The sequence below is a fragment of the Gymnoscopelus braueri genome, assembly GCF_963280865.1.
Source record: "Gymnoscopelus braueri genome assembly, chromosome: 8".
In the NCBI taxonomy this organism is placed as follows: domain Eukaryota; kingdom Metazoa; phylum Chordata; class Actinopteri; order Myctophiformes; family Myctophidae; genus Gymnoscopelus; species Gymnoscopelus braueri.
In genome coordinates this window covers 45493584-45518375 of record NC_137609.1, presented here as the reverse complement: position 1 = coordinate 45518375, position 24792 = coordinate 45493584, and the positions used below count along the sequence as shown (strand labels likewise).

Genomic DNA, 24792 nt, shown 5'->3' with positions numbered 1-24792 from the left:
GCGGCACTCGAAAAATCGTGAAAATGTGTGCAAATCTTTAGTATTAACATATATATACTTTTTTAAAGCGAAAGTTTTTAACTCAAATCTTTGCTTCTGGGGATTTTACAAATGTCTTCTAAATCCTAACAGTTTTTTTTTCCTAAAGTTTTTTCTTTATTTATATTTTTTACTGCGTTAATGTTGCTATATTATCAATGGCACTCGTTGCCGCGCTATGAGCTTGTATATCTGCTATTTTTGAATAGCCAAAGCCATCTTAAAATGACACATAGATGCATTCCCTTCCTGGCCGTAAAAGGGTTAATCAAATGAGACATTTCTAATTTTGGAAACGGCACTGAATCTTCATTAAATGCAAGACATTTTAAACAACGGTAGGCATACAGATTGTGGCATATCCAGGAAAAACTTTTTAAATGGGTCACACTCTGATGAGGAAGCAAATACAGTGGAAAATAATAATGCAACCAAATTCATTTTCTCTTTTAAACACAGGGGACGTAAGAAAGGCTCCAACCCTTTGCCAAATAAGGAAGCATGTTCTTTGCGAGACAACCAGGATATTTTGCTCAAGCCTACTGTTTGAGGAGACAGACCTACTGTAACTGTATAAATTATATTTTGAAACATGACAAACGGCATGTTTTTGTTTTGTTTAGAAGTGCATTTTGTAGCCAATTATTTGCAATATTCAAATTAGATAATTAGATAATTAACCTGATTGATTTCAGCCTCATAAACGAGCTCAAAACTGTACTGCATCAATACAATATATTCCACCATTTCACAATGCTTCATCTAAAGTGCTGTGGGTTTTGTCTAACCCCTAATGCTTTGTACATCCATTAAAATCCATGTCATCTTTTTTTTTTAAATCTCACCTGCTGTGGCCTTCTTTCCTTTCAACCTCTGAAACTGCTTCATTGCAGATTCCCTTTTAGTGTACTATCACAGTCAGAGAGGTACCAAAAAACGGGTGTAAAGTCAGATTGTCATCTTTGAGGAGCAAATGGTAAGTGGTCTGCTGCATTCATATAGTGCCCTTCATCCAAAGAATGTTACAATGTGGACTTAAATTCATTCAATTTAACCTGCTCATAGCATTTAGGGGGTTCAGTGTCTTGCTGAAGGACACTTCGACACAAAGAACCGGGGATCAAACCCAAGCAGCCACTCTACCCTCCTGAGTCACAGCCACCCACAGGGAAGATCAACACATCCAGTTGTACAAATAATATGATTACATATTCAGAGTGATTTCTTTTGCCATGGCGCGCAGAATTCCAAGACATTCCCTCAAGGACTCTGACTGTGTTCTGACCATGTCAAAGACATAAGACATAAGAAGTGCTTAAGATAAACAGCACCACCCAATGGGGGACAACAACCACACCAACCTGTGGTTAATAGAAGCATTTTTATTAGACAGGACAGTGTCATGACTCATGAGAGAGGAACAGTGTCATGAGAGAGGAACGTGGCGCAGTGGTGTAAAGTAACTTAAGTACATTTACTTAAGAACTGTACTTAAGTACAATGTTGAGGTATTTGTACTTTACTTGAGTATTTCCAATTTCCAAAACTTTTGCTTCTACTCCACTACATCTCAGATGCAAATATTGTACTTTTACTCCACTACAATTATTTGAAAACTTACAACATGTTACATGTTGTAAGTTTATAAAACATACATTAACAACATACATTAACCACTTTAGCCCTATTTTATACCTAGGCTATTTGAAAATAGCCGATCTACAAGCTCACAACGCGTCGCATCGCGGCGCGTTCTGAGCTTGTAGATCTGCTATTTTCAAACATTTTAGTACTCTTACTTTTGGTACTTTAAGTACATTTTGATACCGATACTTTTGTACTTTTACTCAAGTACATTTTTAATTCCGGACTTTTACTTGTAACAGAGTACTTCTACATTGCAGAATTGATACTTTTACTTAACTAAAACATTTGAGTACTTTTTCCCCCACTACTCTTGCTGAAGGACACTTCCGACACCGGGGATCAAAACCCAAGCAGCCACTCTACCCATAGATATATATAAAGGCTAGATGACTCACCCGCGCTGCTGGCCAATGGAGTACGACGTTGCCACATGGCGGCCATCTTGGGACGGTCATTCATAACATTATGTCTATGGTGCATATACTTTGAAATAACCATAGCGTGCTCAATTTTCATCCGATTTTCAAACGGTTTGGTGTGTTGTGAACACCAAAGATGTATTTATGACACTGCATACTTAATGTTTTTTTTTTTTTAAACATGATTATAATTATAAGTATGCAGTATCATAACTACATCTTTGGTGTTCACAAAACACCAAACCGTTTGAAAATCGGATGAAAATTGAGCACGCTATGGTTATTTCAAAGTACATGCACCATAGACATAATGTTATGAATGACTGTTGCAAGATGGCCGCGGTTGAGCTACGCTTGCAACGCCCCCTTGAGCCATCTAGCCTTTATATATATCTATGGCTCTACCCTCCTGAGTCACAGCCACCCAAAGGGATGATCAAGACATCCAGTTGTACAAACAATATGATTAAATATTCAGAGTGATTTCTTTTGCCATGGCGCCCGGAATTCCAACACATTCCAGGACAGTGTCATGAGAGAGGAATGTGGCGTAGGGCATACATGGGCAACTGGCGGCCCCCACCTTCACTTAATGCGTCCTGCAGGTTCATATCGGAATACTGATATATTATTGATTTCAGCTGTTACAATTGCAAGCATGACCCACTTTAATTAGTTCTGTCTATATTAGTAGCTTAACTCTCTCAGTGCCAAGCCCAGAGTTATCCCGAGTTTTCTCTGAATACCCTCCCTGCCAGAACGAGAAATCCCGAGTTTTTACTTTTTACTGTGGTCGCGCTATTCTGTTTATTTTTCATGATCACTTTCACTTTCTGATTCCTTCAGACTCATTGGGTTCCGGTTTCATGACGCAGATTCCGTTTCCGGTTCTCATTTTTTTCCCGCGGTCATTTTCGGCCAGAATAGGGAAAGTCACGTTTTTTCACACGTATTGTGTTTAAAACCACAATAAGACAATTTATTTGAATGATAAATTACAAAATTAAAAAACTACACATTGCTGGCACTGGGGGAGTACTTTATGAAAATACTCTTAGCAGTGAAAGAGTTAATGACTAGTATTAAAATGTTAAGTCTTTTTTATGCCCAATGTATTTGTATTTAAGTTCATAAAGCATAACTAAATGCATTTGAAATGAAATAACAATTTTACTTTTCAGGATTCCAATTCAAACATAGCAACAAAAGAAATCTGAATTCCAATTCAAAAATAGCTAAAATAGCAGATCTACAAGCTCAAAACGTGTCGTGCTGCGACGCGTTTGGAGCTTATAGATCTGCTATTTGTGTGTGACATAGAATGGCCATCAAAGTTACCCACCGCTGGCGTAGGGAGAAAGGAAAAGACATGCGAGACACGGCGGGAGTCTGAGGGTCCTCATGACTCACAACTCCACACACTGACGAACACTGTGTGGTCAGCGTGCCACCGGGCACCCTGCCACACATTTTTCATTTGGAAATCAGTTCCTTTGTTAACCCATTTAGACCGAGAAAGAATCTGTCATTTTTAGATTTCTTTGGCTATTCAAAAATAGCAGATATACAAGCTCATAGCACAGCACAGAGTGCCGCGCTATGAGCTTGTATATCTGCTATTTTAGAAAAATCGTGAAAAGTATGTGCAAATCTTTGAATATATATATATTTTTTTTTTAAAGCGATCATTTGTAACTCAAATATTCTGCTTCTGGGGATTCTACAAATGTCTTCTAAATCCTAACAGTTTTCTGAAAAACGTATGTTGCTATACTTATAGTGCTCAAACTTTTTCATGTCAAGGACCACCCAAAATGATATGTATTTGGCCGCGGACCCCCATCTCAAAATATGTTGTTCCAGGGACCCCCAGAATCAAAAATTTGAGTTACAAATGTTCGCTTTAAAAATGTATATATTGAAAGATTTGCACAAATGTTAACGATTTTTCAAAGATAGCAGATCTACAAGCTCATAGCGCGGCACTCGGTGCCGCGCTATGAGCTTGTAGATCTGCTATTTTTGAATAGCCTAAGTATAAAATATGGATAAAGTGGTTACACAGATGCGTTCCCGGTTTGTATGGGTTAAAATGTGGACCTGTAAAGCCCTTTGAGACTGCAGCAGTGATTAAGGGCTATACTCATAATCAGCTCTGGGTGATTTTCATCATGCCATCGTGTGAGTAAGTATAATTAGCCTTAAGTCAGGACCAATTTTCTTTTGCAGGAAACCAGGTGAATATACAAACTAGGTATTGTTCCTCTAATTAAGTTTCCCCAGGGAGGCTGGCATTGCGAAGAACTACTGCTTTAGAGCAACTGTTATTTTGAGCTGGCAAATGTTGAATTGAGAATTCATTAACTCAAAGGGTTGATGTGACTCCAAGCAGGCATTCGCTCGGCTTGGTAATCAAAAGTGTTTGCTTTGCTGGTGAGTAGCTAATTTATACTCAGTTGTACAATGGTGTCACACACCGAAAATACCCAATCTACAAGCAACATACGTACAACTAGTACGTAAAGTATAAATAAGGCTTAATACGGCTTAATACCATGGCTGCAGTTATTATTAGTATTATTTTATTATTATTTTTAGCTCTGTAAAGCACTTTGAGCTGCATTCATGTCATGAAAGGTGCTATATAAACAAAGTTTATTATTAATATTAGAAGGTCATTAAAAAAACAAAAAGAAATACAATAAAAAAAGATTCACTTTATTGAATAGCGAAGAAAGTATAATGTATAGGAAATGTAATTTGAAGATAATGACCAATGCCTCTGCCATTTGCTCTGCATTTTGTTCAACATTTAGTCTTGTTCTGCCACCTACAGTCATGAAGATGAAGTGTGCTTAAGAATAGGTACAGTAGCACTTAGGCTCTTTCCCCAATGGATCTCTCCCCAAGTGCCACTCTGCATGAAGTCCCATTTGCAGCTCTGGAGGGCACTCCTTATGAAGGGGGATGGTATAAATGAGTGGGTAAACTGTGGGCCTTGCCACTCTTCCCTGGACAATAGGAAGCAGCCGTCACCACGGCTTGTACCACGCCTTGCTGGCTGGGCTGTTGTGACAGATGCTGTTTTGGTGCTTCAGCAGAGAGATAAGTACTTTCAAAAGCATCTACAAAACATCACGTGTGAAATAAATTGTGCATTTTTCTTAAATGCAAACATAATGGGTACAAGTCAATTAGTATTGCAACCATCTGTTTTAGACCCGGCTAGTACTATAAACCTTTCAATGTTGGATCTCTAAGAGAAAGCACTGCAAAGCAGAATGCCTGCAACACTCCAGATTAAATACAATTCTCAAGGTGCACGGCTCAATAAAAATGAAAATGAGGGAACAGCCAGCACACAATAAATGTCCTTTTCACATTTTTTTTTATTTACCTCTCCACGTGACGGACAGAGCAACGGACGCGTTTCAATCTAACAGGTCGTCCACTGCGTTGTTAATGTTAGATCTAGCAAGCAAATAAACTATTTTTTTAAAAGAATGATTATCTTAAAGTTCATCGAGAGCTTCATTTTATGCACTTAACTCAAACCTGGTTAGACATGAACAGCATTGTGATACTTATGGAGGTATGTCGGACAGAATACGGATTCAGTCTGAGAAAGGTAAAAAAAAAGAGGGGGTGGAATTGCCAATATCCACTCAGAAAAGCTTACAGTAGCTTTACAAAAGGTCAACCTGGGTAAGTTCTTTCCCTGGTGTTTCAAGCTGAAGCAGCTGTACGTATTATTACAGGCCTTCCGAGGCACATATCACTATTTATCCCAGACTTGTCTCAGTATCTCATTCTAACCCATTAAGATCGAGGCTGATTCTACAAATACCTTCTAAGGGCGCGCTCCCACCAAGAGTTGGCTGGCCGCTGTTAAACGCAGGTTGTGCGCGGCCACAGTTTTTTGCAGCCAGCGGATTCTAAAAAACGGGAGTGTCGCGCCTGTCACTCACTTTCAGGAGCCTCCCCGTAGCCACACCGCCTGTGCCTGCTGCCTTGAGCACCATGTTGCTTCCTGAGTCTTGAGACGGTCCGCCTTCGACTCACCCGATTGGACAGAGGGAGAAAATCAGCTCCTGCCTCCAGCAGTTTTATGCTTAGTCGCGGAGAGCAGATAAACGCAAGGTCTGCGCGACTAGCGGAAAAATCTGCTCTTGCGTGAATCAACGCATTTGCATTGACAATGCATTGGCAGATTCTGCAAACAGCGGCCAGCCAACTCTTGGTGGGAGCGCGCCCTAAATCAGTAGTTATCACACTTTCAAGATTTAAAAAAAATGTTTAAAAAAAATAACAGATGTACAAGCTCACAGCGTGGCACGCTGTGAGCTTGTACATCTGCTATTTTTTGAATAGCCAACGCAAAAGTCTAAAATGACACAGATGCTTTCCCGGTTTTGATGGGATAAATGGAGTTTTCAACATTCACATTAACAACAGGGCTGTTTCTAGGGCATAACTGGAGCAACTCATCAGCGTGGCAATATCTGATAGTATCCAAAAGGGTTAACCCGTTGCCGTTTCAGTGTCTTTGTCTCAGATTATCAATGTGTGGTTTTTTTTTTATAGTAACTGTCTGTAGCTACAAACACAAAAGAGTGCATGGTCCTCAAGCGGTTCTTACATGCTGCAGCTGAAAGCGAGTTCGCTGAGCTTGTTCTTTTGATCCACGTAGTGTGAGCTGTTCTCTATAGAGTCTAGACGTAAAGGTTTGCCGCCCTAAACCCAAAAAAAAAGCATAAATAAGGTGGTACCACTAAGGTGAAAAGAAAAGAAGAAGTAATGTTAAAAAACATTGGATAGACAGTTGTATCCATGAGCTGAAGATGACTTGTACAGCAGCTGGACTGGATATACGCTTATTTTTTCTACAATCATTTCTTTTTTTTTATGTATTTCTTGGAATTCCTCGAATTTTATCAAACAAAATCACAACCACACAGAGCTGAAATTGTACAACTGATGGTGACCTCTGGCGGCAATCTTGTGAAACGCAGACAATAATAATATTGGATCACTAGCATCTCAAACTCAGAACTCTGCAGAATTGTAGCTATGAGTAAATCTTCCACTTGCCAGATTCTTGACCCTGTTACTTCTATACTAATTAAGAACATCTTGTAGGAGGAGTCCTGATGAAGAAAATATACAGTAGATCTGAGACTTAGTCCTGATGGTAGTGAGGTATTTGTTATGGTTCTTGTTGATTTAAAAGGTAGAATAAGTGATATTTTTGGGTTAAAACAAAAAGTATTTAGTTAAAAGGTTAAAGCACTATATTCTGATAGTAATCATTGCTATAAAGTGTTTGTTCAGTAACAGGAGTCTCCCCGTCTCTCCAGCTCTTTAATAAACAGAAAATACATTTTCCGGTAGGTGTCAAAATCTCAGCTAATCAGGAGAAAGTACCCATTTTTAAGCTTCATTTTTATAGTGTTCCAGTTCCAATTTTGCCTGCTCATTGCTTAGTGTCATCACTTCCAATTTCACCTGTTTAATCTATATCCTGATTGAGTTCTCTATCCTGATTGGATAAAATTGGAAATGAAACTGAAACTGCATTTTCTGTTTTATAAAGAGCTGGAGAGACAAGGAGACTCCTTTTACTGAACAAACACTCTATAGCAATGAGTACTATCAGAATATAGAGCTATTTAACACTTATTTTAACCAAAGAAAATCACTTACCCTACCTTTAAGTGTCTTAAGCTCGCTGACCGCCTGTCTGTATGCAATCAATAAATGGATGAATAATTACTTTCAAAGATTTAATTAGAATAAGACAGAAAACATATGAATTTGCCACAAAACAAAAAGCGATGAGCTTTTTAAAAGACTTGGCAACCCCTTGATCAGAAATAACAAGCCTAGGTGTTATTGATTTAACTTTGACGTCCAAAACAACATTCTTTTTCATCTCAGAAGTATTGCCAAAGTATGACCATTGCTACTGAGCTAGAAGCTGAAAAACCTATTCATGATTTTATCTCAAGTCGGATGGATGTTCATCCTAAAAAAGTCCATTGAAAGGTTACAGCTTATTCAGAACTCTTCTGCTAGACTCCTCCTTGCTCCCCGTGTCTTCCAGAGCCTACTTGTATATAAAAGCTCTCAACCGGATAGTTACAGCCTGCATCACAGACTCCCTGGTGCTGGTACACAATGTGGCTGCTAGACTTTTAACCAATACTCTTAGGAGATCACATATCACAACTATGCTTGCTTCATTGCTTACCAATTGACTGTAGAATTGATTTAACCTGTGAAGCACTTCACAGTCTGGTCTACGAACTAATGTGCCCCAAGGACAATGTGAGATTACATCTTCAGAAAAAAGGCCTTCTTATTGTCCCAAAAACAAGGCTGAAAACTAAAGGAATGGCCTACCGAGTCAGTTGATGCCTTTAAAAAGCTGCTATAAGCCACTTGTTTTACCTTACCTTTTGTTTTTAACTGTTTTAGTTTTTAACTTCCATTTATTGTTACTCTATTTTACTGTGATGATTTTATTTTTGTTTTATTTTATTCAATGTATTGTACAGCATGTAACATTTGCCCTCGGTGGCCCCTGGTGTGGCCGGTAACCGGAACGCTCGCCCCCAAAACACACTCGCGAGTCGCCCCCATTTCTTTCGCAGACCGCTCGTCGCCAGCGAGGCAGACCACTCGGCCTGCTTGTTCAGAATAGACTACAGACCCTAATATTAAGTTAGGAAGTAGTTCGAAAAGTTAGAAATCTGTTCCAAACAGAATCGTACGGTATATCGGGCGAGTGAACTTTGGTCTAATCTCCGGCACCGTTGGCCCAATGGCAGCGAAGCTGTGCACACACACTCCCTGGATGCCAGAGCAGAACCTCTGCCCCAGATCGGCCTGTTATAGCGCCACCAGGAGGCCGATTTTTGCAAAACTTTTTTTTTATATTACTCCTACAGATTTTGTCCAAACATCATGCAAATCGGTACACACTACACAGTATCTCTTTGGTTTCCAATTTTTTATATTCCATCCTGACTGGCTAAGACTGGCTTCCAAACTTTGCAGGAGTGGTCCGTTTTGAACAAAATGCCTCAAATCATGAACGCAGTGTGCGATTGCCTTGAAACTTTGCACGCACATTGCCGCTAGGCCAAGGAAGAAAGGCCACCCTACCTTTTTCAAATCGATTCGCATTTGTACCTATAACTGGACCAATCAGCGTGAAACTGTCAAAAACAATCATTCCGATTGCCGTGACACTTTGCACGCACATTCCCACTGGGCCGAGGAAGACATGCCACCCTTTTCACATTGTCCTGTTATTGCGCCACTAGGTTGATTTTTTCTAAACCATGTTTTTTTTATTACTCTTACACATTTTGTCTAAACATCACGCACATTGGTACACATTATCTCTATAGTCCTGTTATCAAGACGAATCAATCATATTCCATCCTGATTGGTGAATTTCAAACATTGCTGGCCCATAATAACCTGACCTTTTACTAGTTTTATTTAATTTACTATGGTACTACTCACCAACCATAGATTCATCATCATCATCATCATCATCCTCGTCCATGTCGGTGTGCTGCTCGGTCCAAAAATGTCAGATCCTGGAAAGGTGGTAAATCACAAAATATCTTACTTGGACAACAAGTCTCTCTCTACCTAAGCTTGTTAACACTGATGTGAGTTGATTCAATAAAACTAGTTAATTATGACCAAAACCACCTGCCAGTCTCACTCAAACCTTACCTTGCAAAACATGTTGCCCCAAAACTTTGTGAGACTCTGTTAAATTGATCATAAATGAATAGCAGTGGTGTTGTACTCAAGTACTGTACTTGAGTACAATTTTGAAGTACTTACTTTTACTTACTCCACTACATCTCAGAGGCAAATATTATACTTTTACTCCCCCACAATAATTGTAAAACTTTAGTTACTAGTTACTTTGTAGATTTTGATGATTATTACAAAACATACATTATTAACCACCTCAGCCCTATGGCTATTTGAAAATAGGCATTAATCATGCTATGCGTTGGGAGCTTATCTGCTATTTAAAACATATTTTTATAAATTTAGACATAATGATAACTTGTGAAACAGGACATTCTGCATAATGAGTACTTTTACTTTTGGTACTTTAAGTATATTTTGATGCCATGATACTTCTGTACTTTTACTCAAGTAAATTACCGGACAGAGTAGGCTACTTCTACACTGCAGAATTGATACTTTTACTTAAGTAAAAAATATGAGTACTTTTTCCACCACTGCAGTCTGCATAATAGTCCTCGGTATTTTTGTTGCAAATACCTCCATGAGAGATCGACACACTCGCCGGGCTCCAGGTTACCATTGTGGTGTGTTTTGCAGCAGTGCAGTGATGCTGACATGTTGTAGAGTGGATGCATACAGCAGACTAGCCTACATTAAAAAGGTAAACAAACAAATCACATGGTGCGGGACGCCATGGTATCCTCGATCAGAGTGTAGAGGAGAGAGTAACGTCACGCTCTGATCTCGCCGCAAAGCGCTGAGATCTATGGTCTATAGTTCCAAACATTGGAACTATCTTATTGAGAGGAACAGAGTACTTCTTCCGCATTCCATTCTTACGATGGGAGTCAAAGCTAGTGTCACAACAGCTCTTATACGGCTCTGGTTGGCCCTAGCCAGGAAGTGAAGATTTTATAATGATTGAACTATTGATTAATTAAATCTCTCTCTCTCTCTCTCTCTCTCTCTCTCTCTCTCTCTCTCTCTCTCTCTCTCTCTCTCTCTCTCTCTCTATATATATATATATATATATATATATATATAATATATATTTTAAATTGATTGATTGATGAATCTAGCTATTTATTGAGTTCTCATATGGAATTTTCTATTTAAAAGTACTCAAATGTTTTACTTAAGTAAAAGTATCAATACTGCAATGTAGAAGTATTCTGTTACAAGTAAAAGTCTGGAATAAAAAATTTACTTGAGTAAAAGTGCAAAAGTATTGGTATCAAAATGTACTTAAAGTACCAAAGTAAAAGTACTTAAATGTTTGAAAATAGCAGATCTACAAGCTCACAATGCGTCGCGATGCAACGCGTTGTGAGCTTGTAGATCTCTGCTATTTCAAATAGCCTTGGTATGAAATAGGGCTCAAGTGGTTAATGTATGTTTTATAATGTAATCATTATATCTGCAATGTAACTAGTAACTAAAGTTTTCAATTAATTGTAGTGGAGTAAAAGTAAAATATTTGCCTGATGTAGTGGAAGTAAAGGTATTTGAAATTGGAAATACTCAAGTACAAACACCTCAAAATTGTACTTAAGTACAGACAGTACTTAAGTAAATGAAAAAAAAGTGGCATTACTGTAAATAGGTGGTGTATCATGTATGTATGAAATGAAAGCCTGCTGTACGTTTATGATGATGTTTGCACTGTATTATTTACAGGTGACAGTTCTTGATCCAAGGCTGCTATAGCACCAAAACATGGACATATTATGCTGTAGTTCAAGTGCATGAATTATGCCAGAATGTATTGCCTACAAATTATTAGTGAACCTGCGAGCTATTATTGTTTTCTCTGCAGTATAGGCAGCCTACTGTTGCACTGGCGAGTCCAGACCTGCATATGAGCCTGACATTCCTGACACCATATCACACAACACGTGTGTGTGTGTGTGTGTGTGTGTGTGTGTGTGTGTGTGTGTGTGTGTGTGTGTGTGTGTGTGTGTGTGTGTGTGTGTGTGTCTGTGTGTCTGTGTGTGGGTGCGTGTGCCCTTGTTGCACATTGAACTTCAAACTCCATGTTAACCATGTTCAGAGGAATTGAATCATGATTGAATCATTATTACACATTTCTTGACACTTGAAAGTATGGAAATACTGGGCCCTCTCAATCTTGCTGCTGTTGCACCAGCACCATCTACCGGTGTAGCAACGCTAGTGCAAGATTTAATTATCACTGTCTATAATAATTCAGAATGGTTTGCATTGAAATGGAATCTTATACAGTATTAGGCCTATGTGGAAACCTAAAATACAAAATGGTGATCTGTAATTGCAGCATGGAGATTGTTGAAGACGTTATTATAACAATTCTCTTTTTAGGTTTAGAGAGATCAGATTTCTTCCAAAATAATGGGCCATTTAATATAACAGCATTCCAATTACTCCAGTGTGTGTGTGTGTGTGTGTGTGTGTGTGTGTGTGTGTGTGTGTGTGTGTGTGTGTGTGTGTGTGTGTGTGTGTGTGTGTGTGTGTGTGTGTGTGTGTGTGTGCGCGCGCGTTGCTGCGTGGGTGCGTGTGCACGCAGGCTATTGCTGTAGCCTCATGAAGCATGTTTCACAGCATCAGGTTTTTCTCCCATGAAACCACTATTGACTGACATAACACTGAACAGATTTAAATGAAAGAAGAAAAGAAAACTGCATGATAAAGGTTTCTAGAGAAATGACCACATCATAAAATGATATGAATAAAGATTTATTTTCTCATATGAACAGGTGGATTCATTTTTCATTTTATTTTACAATCTATGACAATCTCGCAATTTTTTTCCGCTTTTTTTTTTTCCTAGCATATTTCAGGAATGACATGGGGGAAGGTTTTTTTTTTTATTGCTGAATGTTAAATGAAATACACTTTCACTGACTGGAAAAAGAATTGTCTGCTGCTTTTTTTTTTGCTTTTTTTTTTTGCTTTTTTTTTTTTTACCATGCACCCATCTAACCTTGACCACAAGGACATGCAGAGGAGAGGTGTTCAAACATTTCAAGCGAGGGTGGGGTTCTGTGGAGGACCGGGGGCTGGGTTGGGGTTGGGGTTGGGGTGGGGTTTGTGGGATATCAAATAAAACAGAGGAGAGTGGCAGGGGTACATCCGGTAGCATCTTGATTTTTGGGTGGGAGGCGTGGCAAAGAGAAGGGCATATCACATTCAAACTAACTAGAGGAGCACTGTCGTCTTTTCGCAAATCTTCAGACACACACAAAATTAGACCCAGGGGATGGGAAACCAAATGAAACGTCTGTGATAAATGTGAGACCAAAGACCATTCTTTCTAAAGCCGGATTTATACTTCATTTGATAATTCAGCATTCTGTTTTCCATATGAAGAGTGGAAACATACCCACATTAATGAAACATTATCGACTGTCCTCCGTCACCTGAATATCAATATGTGTTGATTCCATGGATGTGACCTTTCTAGAGTAATGTTTTAAACAGTCATTGCTCCTTTGGTGGAGAACTGGGATCAAATTATTTTATTTAGTTTTCACTTATATAAAAAAAAGAAGAAGATAATCACTGAGTGGCTAGATTTTTAAAACAAATTTCTCCAAAAGCAGTGCCTCACTGTTTTAGAGTAGACACTGTTAGTTGATGTTACAAGAGAAGTGCATGACAAGAGTGACAACAAAAGATAATGACACAATCCAATGGACATGAATATGTGAACAAGGAATGCTGACAAGTTTTAGCAAAGACTGACTTAACTGCTTTAAAACAACAACACGTAAATATGCATTGATATCATGTTATTTCATGTTCTACACTATAGGCATTACATAGTTTCCCCCCCGCACACACACACACACAACACACTATAGTCACCTCTTAGAAAATGATGTAATCAAACAGCAAAATAGAAAGTTTGCATATTTTTGCATTTGTGATCCTCCAAAGTTTCACAGCTATTTTCCTTATTTTTTTTTACTTTCTGCCTTCTCTGTGTTCTGCGCTGTCCTCCACTGAGCTGTTTCCACTCGCCTTTTTCCTTCTCGTGCTGTGTGGGCGTGTGCAGGGAAACTGTTCAGCTTCATTCACACTCCATCGCGCGACGGTGCCGCTCGCCAAGAACAGATGATGCGGGCAAGCGACACTGTCATATTATGGAGTATGAATTAGGCATTAATATGTTTTTTACCTAAGTCCTCAATAGGCTATTTGCACAGCAGCCATACTGGAAAAGAAATTGGGCCTCTTCCTTACTTCCTTCACAGGGGTTACCAATGATACTAATGAAGGCTCTGTTCCATTCTGGTCAAACAGAGTCAGGGTGCTGATATTGTGCATGTTGGCTCACTGGAAACACTCGCATGGTTCCTTGAGGGGCTTCCAAATGGCCCCTTACGGGTGTGTAACTCTGAGAGTGTATAAATGGAACCAAATGGACCCGTAAGGGTCCATTTGGTTCCATTTGTACACTCTCTGTACACTCTCTGTACACTCTCAGAGTTATGGAGGTCCTTGAAATTAAGTTTTGAGAACCACTGTGCTACACTAAATGGAACGGAGCCTTCATTAGTACCATTCAGTTCAGTAGGTAACACCTGTGAAGTAAGTAAGGAAGGGGCCCAAATATTTTCCAATATGGCTGCTGTGCATAGAGCCTATAGTTGAGAACCTTAGCCTTGGGTAGACCTTAATTTGAGAAAGGAACAGGGGGGGGGGGGGGGGGAGGTCATAAAGCGGAGGCATGTGGAAATCCTGAGACACTGTGTGACCCTTAACCCCAGGCCACAAAAACAGAATGGACACATGAGGAGAATGAGGGATGGGATTTTAGGCGAGGGTTGACTTTGAGAGAAACAGATGGCATCCTTTTTTTCTCCCCCCTGTTCTTGTCTTTGTGTCATCGCAAGTCACTGTTATCAATGACATAATGGACAGCCCAGATATACCGAGTGCTTTATCAGTTAATGGCCTCAAATGCAAGTGTCACAGACGGGCCAGGAAGTGTTCTATAGATATAAACCCGGCCTATGCTGATGAGAAAGAAAGCGATGGGACTGGGGCAGGTTAAGTGTTGTAAGGGGATCGAGTAGCTGTAAACAACATAAAGCGATGAACCCACGTGATGTTCACAGCAGCTCAACCTATCTAACCTCGTTCCCATTTTTAACCGCCATCTCACGAGGACATAAAGTCTGGAAAAGAACCACTGCTGACCTGAAGTACAAGTCCAGGACTACATGTACACATTGTTCAACTGGAACTTCCAGTACGGTACATCCAGTTAGACACTTTCGGCTGTAGTTCTTGTCCAGCCTAACAATCTATAATCCACCTGCACTGGGGAATCACTGCTCTGGAAAAGCTCTAAAGTGGACCCTCTGGAGCTCAGACTCTACCGAGTCACCTTGCTTTGGTGCCCAAACCAACATGTTGATGTTATCACAACAACTGATGAAATTGATCTAGCAATCACACATGCTGCATGTATGTACGTACGTACGTACGTACATGCAAGCAACTTGCAATACACGTGCGCGCGCGCGCGCGCGCGCACACACACACACACACACACACACACACACACACACGCACGCACACGCACGCACACGCACGCAACCACGCATACGCATAGATTAGTCAGAGGGCAAAAAGGATCTGCATTGCATTTATCAGGCGTCCTATTGGATAGCTTCCAAATCATAAACTCTACAGGCAAATCATAATAATGTTAACATACACCTTATGTCGAAGTGATTTATATTGCGTGATGTAGTAGAAGGGAGGGGCTAATGTTCCAGTGGGGCTAGATTCCTAAAAGAATTTGGAAAGAAAGAAAAAAAAAATAACAGGAAAAAGGAATAAACGTGTATAAAAAATGAGGCGTCCATATAAGAAAGGCTACAAAAACCTCCACTGGCCCTCTGGCGTCGGCATACAGCAAAAGGCACCACAATATTACTCTATTTTTTAACGTCGTGAAAAAACTGGCACATCTCTTTATGCTGTAAATCAAAATGTACATATAAATAGAGTTTTCCCTATAAAAAGTCTTTGCTGTTAACTAGTAGACAACTTTTGCTAAAATGAAAATAAATATTTCATTTGTTTAGAATATCTGTCAGTTATATAAAATAAAAATATTTCTTATAGATGCAGGTCTATAGTATATAGATTTTTTTTGTTTTTTAACTTTTTTTTTTAAGTCGGTGGTTCATTTTCTCCGCTCTTCCTTCTTAGTGGGGTGCATTGTCCGGTTTGGAGCGCGAGTGCGTGAGTCTTGTGTGTGCGCTCGCGTGTGCGCTCGCGTGCGCGCTCCCGTGCGCGCTCCCGTGCGCGCCGTGCGCGCCGTGCTGCCTCCCCGACGCGTGAGAAGTCCGACTGTCCGCCGGCCTGTAGACGGTGGAGGGCTCGGTGGCGCTCATGTTCTGCATACTGAGGAAGGGCGTGCTCTCGCCCCCCTCCTCTTCCGTCTCGCTGTCCGTCGGCAGGCAACTCCGAGAGCCGTAGTCCCGCGGCGCCTCGTATCCGCGCGGCGCCACGTGGCCGTTCAGCCTGGACCTCCGCCAGCGCCGGCCCCCGCCCCCGGACCCCCCCCTCTTTGGTTGCTCCCGGGAGGAGAGGTACTCCTGCGTGGTCTCGTAGTCCTCGTCCTCGGCCAGCCGGTAGGGGCTGGACGGCAGGCTGCCCCGGCTGTCGTCGTTCAGGTAGGTGCGGCGGTGCTGCTGCCGGTACGGCTCCTGGGCGCACTGGGCGTCGTGCAGCGGGACCTGGTAGCGTCGCAGCATCGGCTGGTCGTCCGCCAGCGGGTAAGGGGTGGTGCGGACCGCCGCCGGGGGGAGGGACATGGCGTGGCCGGCGTTGGGGGACGTGATCTGAAAGGTGGGCACCTGGGGGGGCAGTGAGTAATGGAACTCCACCGGCGAGAGACGGGCCGGGGTCGTCAGGGCCGACACGTACCTGTCAGTGGAAAAGACGAGAGAGAGTAGATGAGAGGAGAGGAAGAGCAGAGAGAGGAGGGGGGGGGCAGTGGTGGAAAAAGTACTGAAATTCTTTACTTAAGTAAAAGTACCAATACTGCAATATAAAAATACTCTGTTACAAGTAAAAGTCCAGAATTAAAAATGTACTTGAGTAAAAGTACAAAAGTATTGGCATCAAAATGTACTTAAAGTACCAAAAGTAAAAGTACTAAATATTTGAAAATAGCCGATCTACAAGCTCACAACGCGTCGCGATGCGACGCGTTGTGAGCTTGTAGATCTGCTATTTTCAAATAGCCTAGGTTTAAAATAGGTTTAAAGTGGTTAATGTATGTTTCATTATATCATAATTTATATCTGAAAAGTAACTAGTAACTAAAGTTTTCAAGTAAATGTAGTGGAGTAAAAGTACAATATTTGCCTCTGAGATGTAGTGGAGTAGAAGTAAAAGTATTGGAAATTGGAAATACTCAAGTAAAGTACAAATACCTCAAAATTGTACTTAAGTACAGTACTTAAGTAAATGTACTTAGTTACTTTCCACCACTGAGAGGGGGGGGGGGGGGGGGGGGGTGGAACATTGCACTCCATTTGGAGTGCAATGGAGGATATACTGTTCATACTTTATGTTGCCATCTGCGGAAGCGATTACATGGACCGAGCGTCCGCCATAGCCATCACACGGTATGTAGCTCTAAAATGCACTGGGGGACTCTTAGTTACTGGAATGTATTTTAACCCATTAAGACCGGGAACGCATCTGCGTCATTTTAAGATTTCTTTTGGCTATTCAAAAATAGCAGATCTACAATCTACAAGGCACTCGGTCGCGCTATGGGCTTGTAGATCTGCTATTTTTTGAAAAATCGTGGAACATTTTTGAAAATCTATATGTTTTAAATTTTTCTGGGGGGTCCCTGGAACAACATATTTTGAGATGGGGGTCCGCGGCCCAATACATATCATTTTGGGTGAACCACTGATACAATATACGTTTTTCAGAAAACTGTTAGGATTTAGAAGATATTTGTAAAATACCCAGAAGCAAAGATTTGAGTTACAAATGTTTGCTTTAAAAATATATATATATTCAAAGATTTGCACACATTTTCACGATAAAAAAAATAAATAGCAGATCTACAAGCTCTTAGCGCGGCACTCGGTGCCGCGCTACGAGCTTGTATATCTGCTATTTTTGAATAGCCCAAGAAATCCGGTCTAAGTGGGTTAAGACCAGTACATAAACTTCCTAACCTGTGCTCGACCTTAGTCTACTGTACTGTAGTCTACATAACTGTATTGTTAGGCACTGGTCCCCAAGTGAAATGGACCGGCTGGTTATTATTATTATAACCGCGGTTCCTTGAATTCCTGTGCCACATAAATGAGAGGCTATCCCCCTGACATACTGACATACAAAGCCTACATGGCCTATATGTTGTTGACCCACATGTACCTGATATCTCGACATATACATTAAATGAATGAGTAGTTTCCCAACTCTGGTCCTCAGTGACCCGTAGTGCTACCGGCTTTTTTCTGTCCGACCAAGAAGTTAATTGCATCTATTGAGCAAATATTCATACCGTCTACTTTCCCCTTCTCAGTGCACTGCATTTTAAGCCCACTACACGCTGATTGAGTGCCCCACAGTTCAGTGCATTGTACAGTGTTGCAGAAAAAATATATTAACATACTTCAATTTCAACCATACTCTGGAAGTGTTGTACAGTAAGTGCCCCTATATAATCTACTCTCCAATTGAGTAGGCGGTGATAACGAGCCGTTGGGGTGCGGTGCCAACCAGCTGTGATGACGAGGAGGTGTGCTCGGCGCTTAAAATTATCCCATGTGTCATGAATGTTGAAGAGGACGGTGTCGCATGTTTGACTGCGTATCAGAAAGCATTAATCTGGGATTTCAGGCGAGTGCATCCCAGCTATACATTACTTGATAGAAAACCAATGTTTCATCCACTTTGATCTGACTAACCCCACCATCCCATAGCCTACCATCTCATCTCACCCCATGATGTCATCTGATCTCATTCTCCTCTCATCTCCTCTCATCTCTTCCCATCTCATCTCATCTCACCCCATGTCATAATGATCTCATTCTCATCTCATCCTTCCATGCAGTGGTGGAAGAAGTACTCAGATATTTTACTTAAAAGTAAAAGTAGCAATACCACAATATAGAAATACTCTGTTGCGAGTAAAAGATCTGTGTTCAAAATGTTACCTGAGTTAAAGTACAAAAGTATTGGCATCAAAATATACTTCAAGTACCAAAAGTAAAAGTACTAAAATGTTTGAAAATAGCAGATCTACAAGCTCACAATGCGTCGCATCGCGACGCGTTGTGAGTTTGTAGATCGGCTATTTTCAAATAGCCTATTAATGCATGTTTTATAACATAATAAGTTATATCTGCAAAGTAACTAGTAACTTAAGTTTTCAAATCATTGTAGTGGAGTAAAAGTACAATTGCCTCTAAGATGTAATGGAGTAGAAGTATGGAAAATTGGAAATACTCCAGTAACGTAAAAGTACCTCAAAATTGTACTGAAGTACAGTACTTGAGTAAATGTACTTAGTTACTTTACACCACGTGCTTCCATGTTATTCTAAAAAACACTTAACACCTTAATTCTCCCCACCTGTCGCTGTGCGGAGAGTCTCCCAGGGAATCGAACGATTCGCCGTACTGCAGGCCCGGCCGGTGGGGCTCGGAGAAGCCACAGTGTGCGGCCCGTCTGGCCCGTGCCTCCATGCACGCCGGGCTGCTGCATTTACTGGTCCCCACGGACGACGACATCATTCCGGGTGAGTCTGAGAGAATGCTGTCGGAATGCTCCAGGCTCCACGTTCGCTCCTCGTGCCTGATGACCAATAACGGAGAAAAAAAAGACATTAACGTACGGACGAGGCTTGTCTGTGAAAAAAACGAAAATCTAAAATGGGATTGATGAGGCTCTAGGTGCCCCCCCCCCCCCACCTGCGTGTGTGTGTGTGTGTGTGTGTGTGTGTGCTGGGACGCAGAGGGCATTTTAGAACCGAAGGGGACGCATGCGCACGCAGAACGCATGCGTTCCGTGCATGTGCACATTTGCGAAAAGTTACTTTTTGGGGAGGGTTTGTTACTTTATTTCGGTTCATTCGGTACAAAAAAAAATCGTCATGAAGTGTAGATGTCAGAGGTTTTTTCTTTTTATTTTTTCTTCATCACAAAAGTGGGGGGGATATCCCTGAGTCCCTGATAACTGAGTATGTTCAACCCCCCCTTCCCCCCCCCCCCCCCCCACCTGCGTCCCTGTGTGTGTGTGCCGTATGTCTTCATATGATACCATTGCTGTCGGGCAGAAAACAAGAGTATCTTGTGAATTTGTTTAAAATGAAAGCGGTTACGTCCATCTGTGGGTTTTGTAAATATTTAACCGATGAAAAGTAGTTCATTTCCTGAACGAGTGACGGCTTTGGACACAGCACACGGTTTCCACCCGCCAGTGACGATATGATAGCGTGACCTAATGCACTGTAATACGTCTAATAAGAGAGATACTGTATACGTTGAGTTGTTACTGTATAAGTGAATACGTGTGAATAAATCTGTCTTTATAATATGTAACTGTCTTAATATGTCGTAATGTCTAATGAGAGAGATAAAGGAGAAGCAGTTGTCTGGGAGTGGAGTAGTGTGTGAATGTATGCATGCCCTTTACGTCTGTGGTGTTGGTAAAAAAAATATTGAACCAATGAAAAGCATTAAAAAGCGCTTCTGACAAAACCAGCTAACTCCATTGGATCCTCAAATTCTCTGCTAAACCAGCGAAGTCCACCGGAGTTAACTGGTTTTGCTGACTCCAGGCTCCACCAACTTTTGACCTCCAACCTCATTGTGAGCTTGGAGGTCCATTCAGCTGTTCTTATCAATGATGAACAAAACCTCCTAACTCCACTTTTTTTTTCATTTCTTGAGTTAGCTGGTTCCTGTCGGACAGCAGAGATATATTCTTGTTGCATCATATGTAATAATATATTGAGACAATATGTATGATGTAATGTCTAATGCTGGAGATATACTTTATGTTGAGAGGTAATACTGTATGTGATTGTGCATGCCTTCACATTCCCATGTGTTTAGTCTCTGTATCGTGCACTAGCATGCTGTAACGTCTATGGAGAAAGATATGTATGTCAAGGGGATATACCTGTAAGTAGATAACTGTGTGAAAGCATGTGTTGCTGTAGTGTGTACTATGTTCTGCCTGGACTCAAACAGAACAGTATGTTTACAGTACATCCACAGTTGAATGTCTAACAGGAGAGAGATGATTTGAGAGGACGCTGAGTGTATTTGAATGTGTCTTTCTGTATTCATGTATTAATTGATTGATTGATTGATTGATTGATTGATTGATTGATTACATCATGTAATACTATATAACATACATGGGAAACTGGCCCCACCTTCACTTAATGCAGCCCGCAGGTTAATATATACTGATATATACTGTATATATAGTATACGGAATACTGATATATTATTGATTTCAGTTACAATTCCAAACATGCAAACATGACCCGCTTGAATTACTTCAGTCTATATTAGTAGCTTAATGACTAGTATTAAAATTCTATTGTATTTTTTATGTCCAATGTATTTGTATTTAAGTTAACATAAGTATAACTAAATGCATTTGAAATTAAATAAAAATTTAACTTTTCAGGATTCCAACTCAAAAATAGCAACCAAAAAAATCTGGATTCCAATTCAAAAAAAGCTCAACACGCATCGCACTGCGACGCGTTTTGAGCTTGTAGATTGGCTATTTTTGCTACTTTGGGTGATACAGAATGGCGAATTTACATTAAAAACGTTAAAATACGGACTGGAGATAGGCCTAAGAGGTGTCTGCCCAACAGTATATGCAATGTGGCCCTCTGGAGTGAGTGTGGAAATATAGTGGCCCTCTCCATTATCAAAGTTGCATCACCCCTGCTATATAACATACTGTACATAACAGCATCTATCAACATGTAGGCCTGCAGTGAGTATACACAAAGGAGCTACCCTGTAGCTATGTGTAATCTCTGTGTATGTGTTTTGTACAGTAAGTGCGTGCGTGCTCGTACCTGTGAGTGGATGAATGGGCTCGTGTGGAAGAGTTGTGAGATCTGGAGGAGGCGTGGCTGCCAGGGAAGGAGCCCTCTGTTCCAGGCCGTATAATTCGCTCCGTCGCGGGGACATTCTTTGATATGTACTGCAGGCAATAACAAAACAAATCAGTTCAGATACAGCGTTAGAGCAGTGGTTCTCAAACCTTTTTCATGTCAAGGAGGACCCCCAAAATGATATGTATTTGGCCGCGGACCCCCATCTCAAAATATTCTGTTCCAGGGACCCCCAGAAGCAAAGATTTGAGTTACAAATGTTTGCTTAAAAATATATATAGGCTATATTCAAAGGTTTGCACAAATTTTCACGATTTTTCAAAAATAGCAGATCTACAAGCTCATAGCGCGGCACTCGGTGCCGCACTATGAGCTTGTATATCTGCTATTTTTGAATAGCCAAAGTATAAAAGGTTAAAGTGGTTAAAATGATCGTGATGCTATATTAACACATTTTGCTGGGGAAACCCCTGGAACTCCCCCAAGGACCCCTGGGGGTCCCCAGACCCCACTTAGAGAACCAATGCCTTAGAGTAATCATCCCATGATGCAATGATCCAAGCCAAGGCTCAAGCCCCCTGTCCTGCTTAAGTGCCCTTGAGCATGACAGTGACAGTCATTTAATTGCTCCACCACAACTACCAACATTTAATGTCTAACATGTCAAATGCAATGAATACTGGGAGGTTTCGAGAGGTTACTAAGAAAGGGAAAGTAAGGACAGAAAATGCATTACTGGAGCAGTTGTAATCTACTTCCTGTTATGATGTCAAATCTTCAGAATCATGCACAAGTTTAAAGCGGAGAAGGCGAGCAACACTGGCCCCTAGTGGCTGGGAGACGTCATTGAAAAATAAAACATGACATGCATCATTTTGAGCAAATGAAGACAGATTTTTGCCTTCACTTTAACAGCTGATTAAATCTACTGTCACACATTTCATATTAGTAAACTGCCGCTGATGTTTTTTTAATGACACTTATGTTGGGTTGACAATTGTTGATTTGAGAATTTCGGACTGTATTTGTTCTTGTTCCCTCATAGAGATTACCCTTTTATCTCAATTCACTTATATGCAGAATCTCTCACATGTACAATAGCCACTCTACTTGCTACTTCTACTTCCTGTTTCTTGTTTTATAATGATGATTATGATTATGATTATGATTATGATGATAATGATGATGATGATGATTGTGTTTTATTATCACAAATAATCCAGCTATCTCAAAACTGGCAAGATAATTAATCTATGATTTCTCTTGATGTGTGTTGTGGGCTGCGGGAACTTGTGCCCCCCCCAAAAAAAAAAGAAATTGCAGGACGCACTGATCCTTTGTGTTTCCCATCTGTGGAGTTCTGCTCAATAAAACTCACGTCTACCATGGGGATTTCCTCTGGGCCTGGCCCGGGGTGATTGGGTCCATTCGCTAGGTTCCGGTTGGGGTGTTCTGGACACATGTTCTGTCGCAGATGATTGTGCATCTTCTTTCTTTGTTTCCTGCGGGAACAAATCTGTGTCATTTCTCTGAGGTCCGTGTGGCTGTTATCATAATTCAGATCAATGCATGTTTATATACATCTCAAGTTGACCTGGCTTAAGGTTTTTAGGTAAACATTTACCCGAGATACAGGATGTAATGTGACCATCCCGTGTCATTTAAGAACATTATGGTATGGTTAAAGTTTCACTGCAAAGAGGAAAAGGGAAGGGGGACATCTAAACACACCTTTTTATCAACTATTTCATTTCTTCTCTCCAATTTAGTCGTTTATTCATGTGTATAATCCCTGTCACTTCCAAGTCCAAGTTCTACTGCGGGTCCAGACAACCACATGTCTCTTCTAACAGTGGTGTAAAGTACATTTACTCAAGTACTGTACTTAAGTACAATTTTGAGGTACTTTTACTTTACTGGGGTATTTCCTATTTTCAATACTTCTACTCCACTACATCTCAGAGGCAAATATTGTACTTTTACTCCAATACAATTATTTGAAAACTTTAGTCACTCGTTACTTTTCAGATATCAATTATTATGTTATAAAACATACATTAACCACTTCAGCCCTATTTTATACATAGGCTATTTGAAAATAGCTCACAAGCTACAAGCTCACAAGGCGTCACATCGCGACGTGCTGTGAGCTTTTAGATCTGCTATTTTCAAACATTTTAGTACTTTTACTTTTGGTACTTTAAGTACATTTTGATGCCAATACTTTTGTACTTTTAATCAAGTAAATTATGAATTCCGGACTTTTACTTGTAACAGAGTATTTCTACATTGCAGTATTGATACTTTTACTTAAGTAAAACATTTGAGTACTTTTTCCACCACTGCCAGTGAGTGACGTACATGAAATAGCAACCACCGTAAACCCTATGACGTCCCTGATGTCCCTGAGGGCAGGATTATTTTATTTTACAACATGTTTAATGTCATTCCAAACTCAACGTTTTCAGGCTTGATAGGACAGTGAATGTACAATTAGGTTGATTGATACATGAACATCCCTGTCAGGTATCGTAATCTCTTATCAATTAACAACCCACGAAGGCCGGAGGGTTCTAAAACATTTTGTTCTTTGCAAAGTGCATTAAACATTTGCTGAAATATTCCTCCTGTCAAACAGTAATCCTATATTTATCCTATTATATCATACTTTTTACAAGGACTCACTGTGCACCATCTAATTGCAGTGGACTAGCTACAGGTACACACAATGCAAAACAGCAGCGATAGCTATGAAGGAAGGACGTTTCATCGGATCAGGCCAAT

At 40.5% G+C, this 24792-nt stretch overlaps 1 protein-coding gene and 1 long non-coding RNA gene across 4 annotated transcripts in view; one reads left to right on the top strand and one right to left on the bottom strand.

The window, feature by feature from the left end:
- LOC308089742 overlaps nt 1-24792 on the top strand; it is a 376982-nt gene that overhangs the window by 101829 nt on the left and 250361 nt on the right. The window lies entirely within an intron of this gene.
- Nucleotides 14356-24792, bottom strand: part of nrg2a (neuregulin 2a) — a 106954-nt gene continuing 96517 nt past the window's right edge. For all 3 annotated transcript variants that reach the window (XM_080434626.1, XM_080434628.1, XM_080434627.1), the window contains 4 exons: nt 23387-23510; nt 21970-22097; nt 19494-19715; nt 14356-16811 (listed from right to left, as the gene is read on the bottom strand). In XM_080434626.1, coding sequence (XP_080290752.1) covers nt 16088-16811; nt 19494-19715; nt 21970-22097; nt 23387-23510 — 1198 coding nt within the window. In that variant the 3' untranslated portion in view covers nt 14356-16087. The remainder of the gene's footprint in view (nt 16812-19493; nt 19716-21969; nt 22098-23386; nt 23511-24792) is intronic.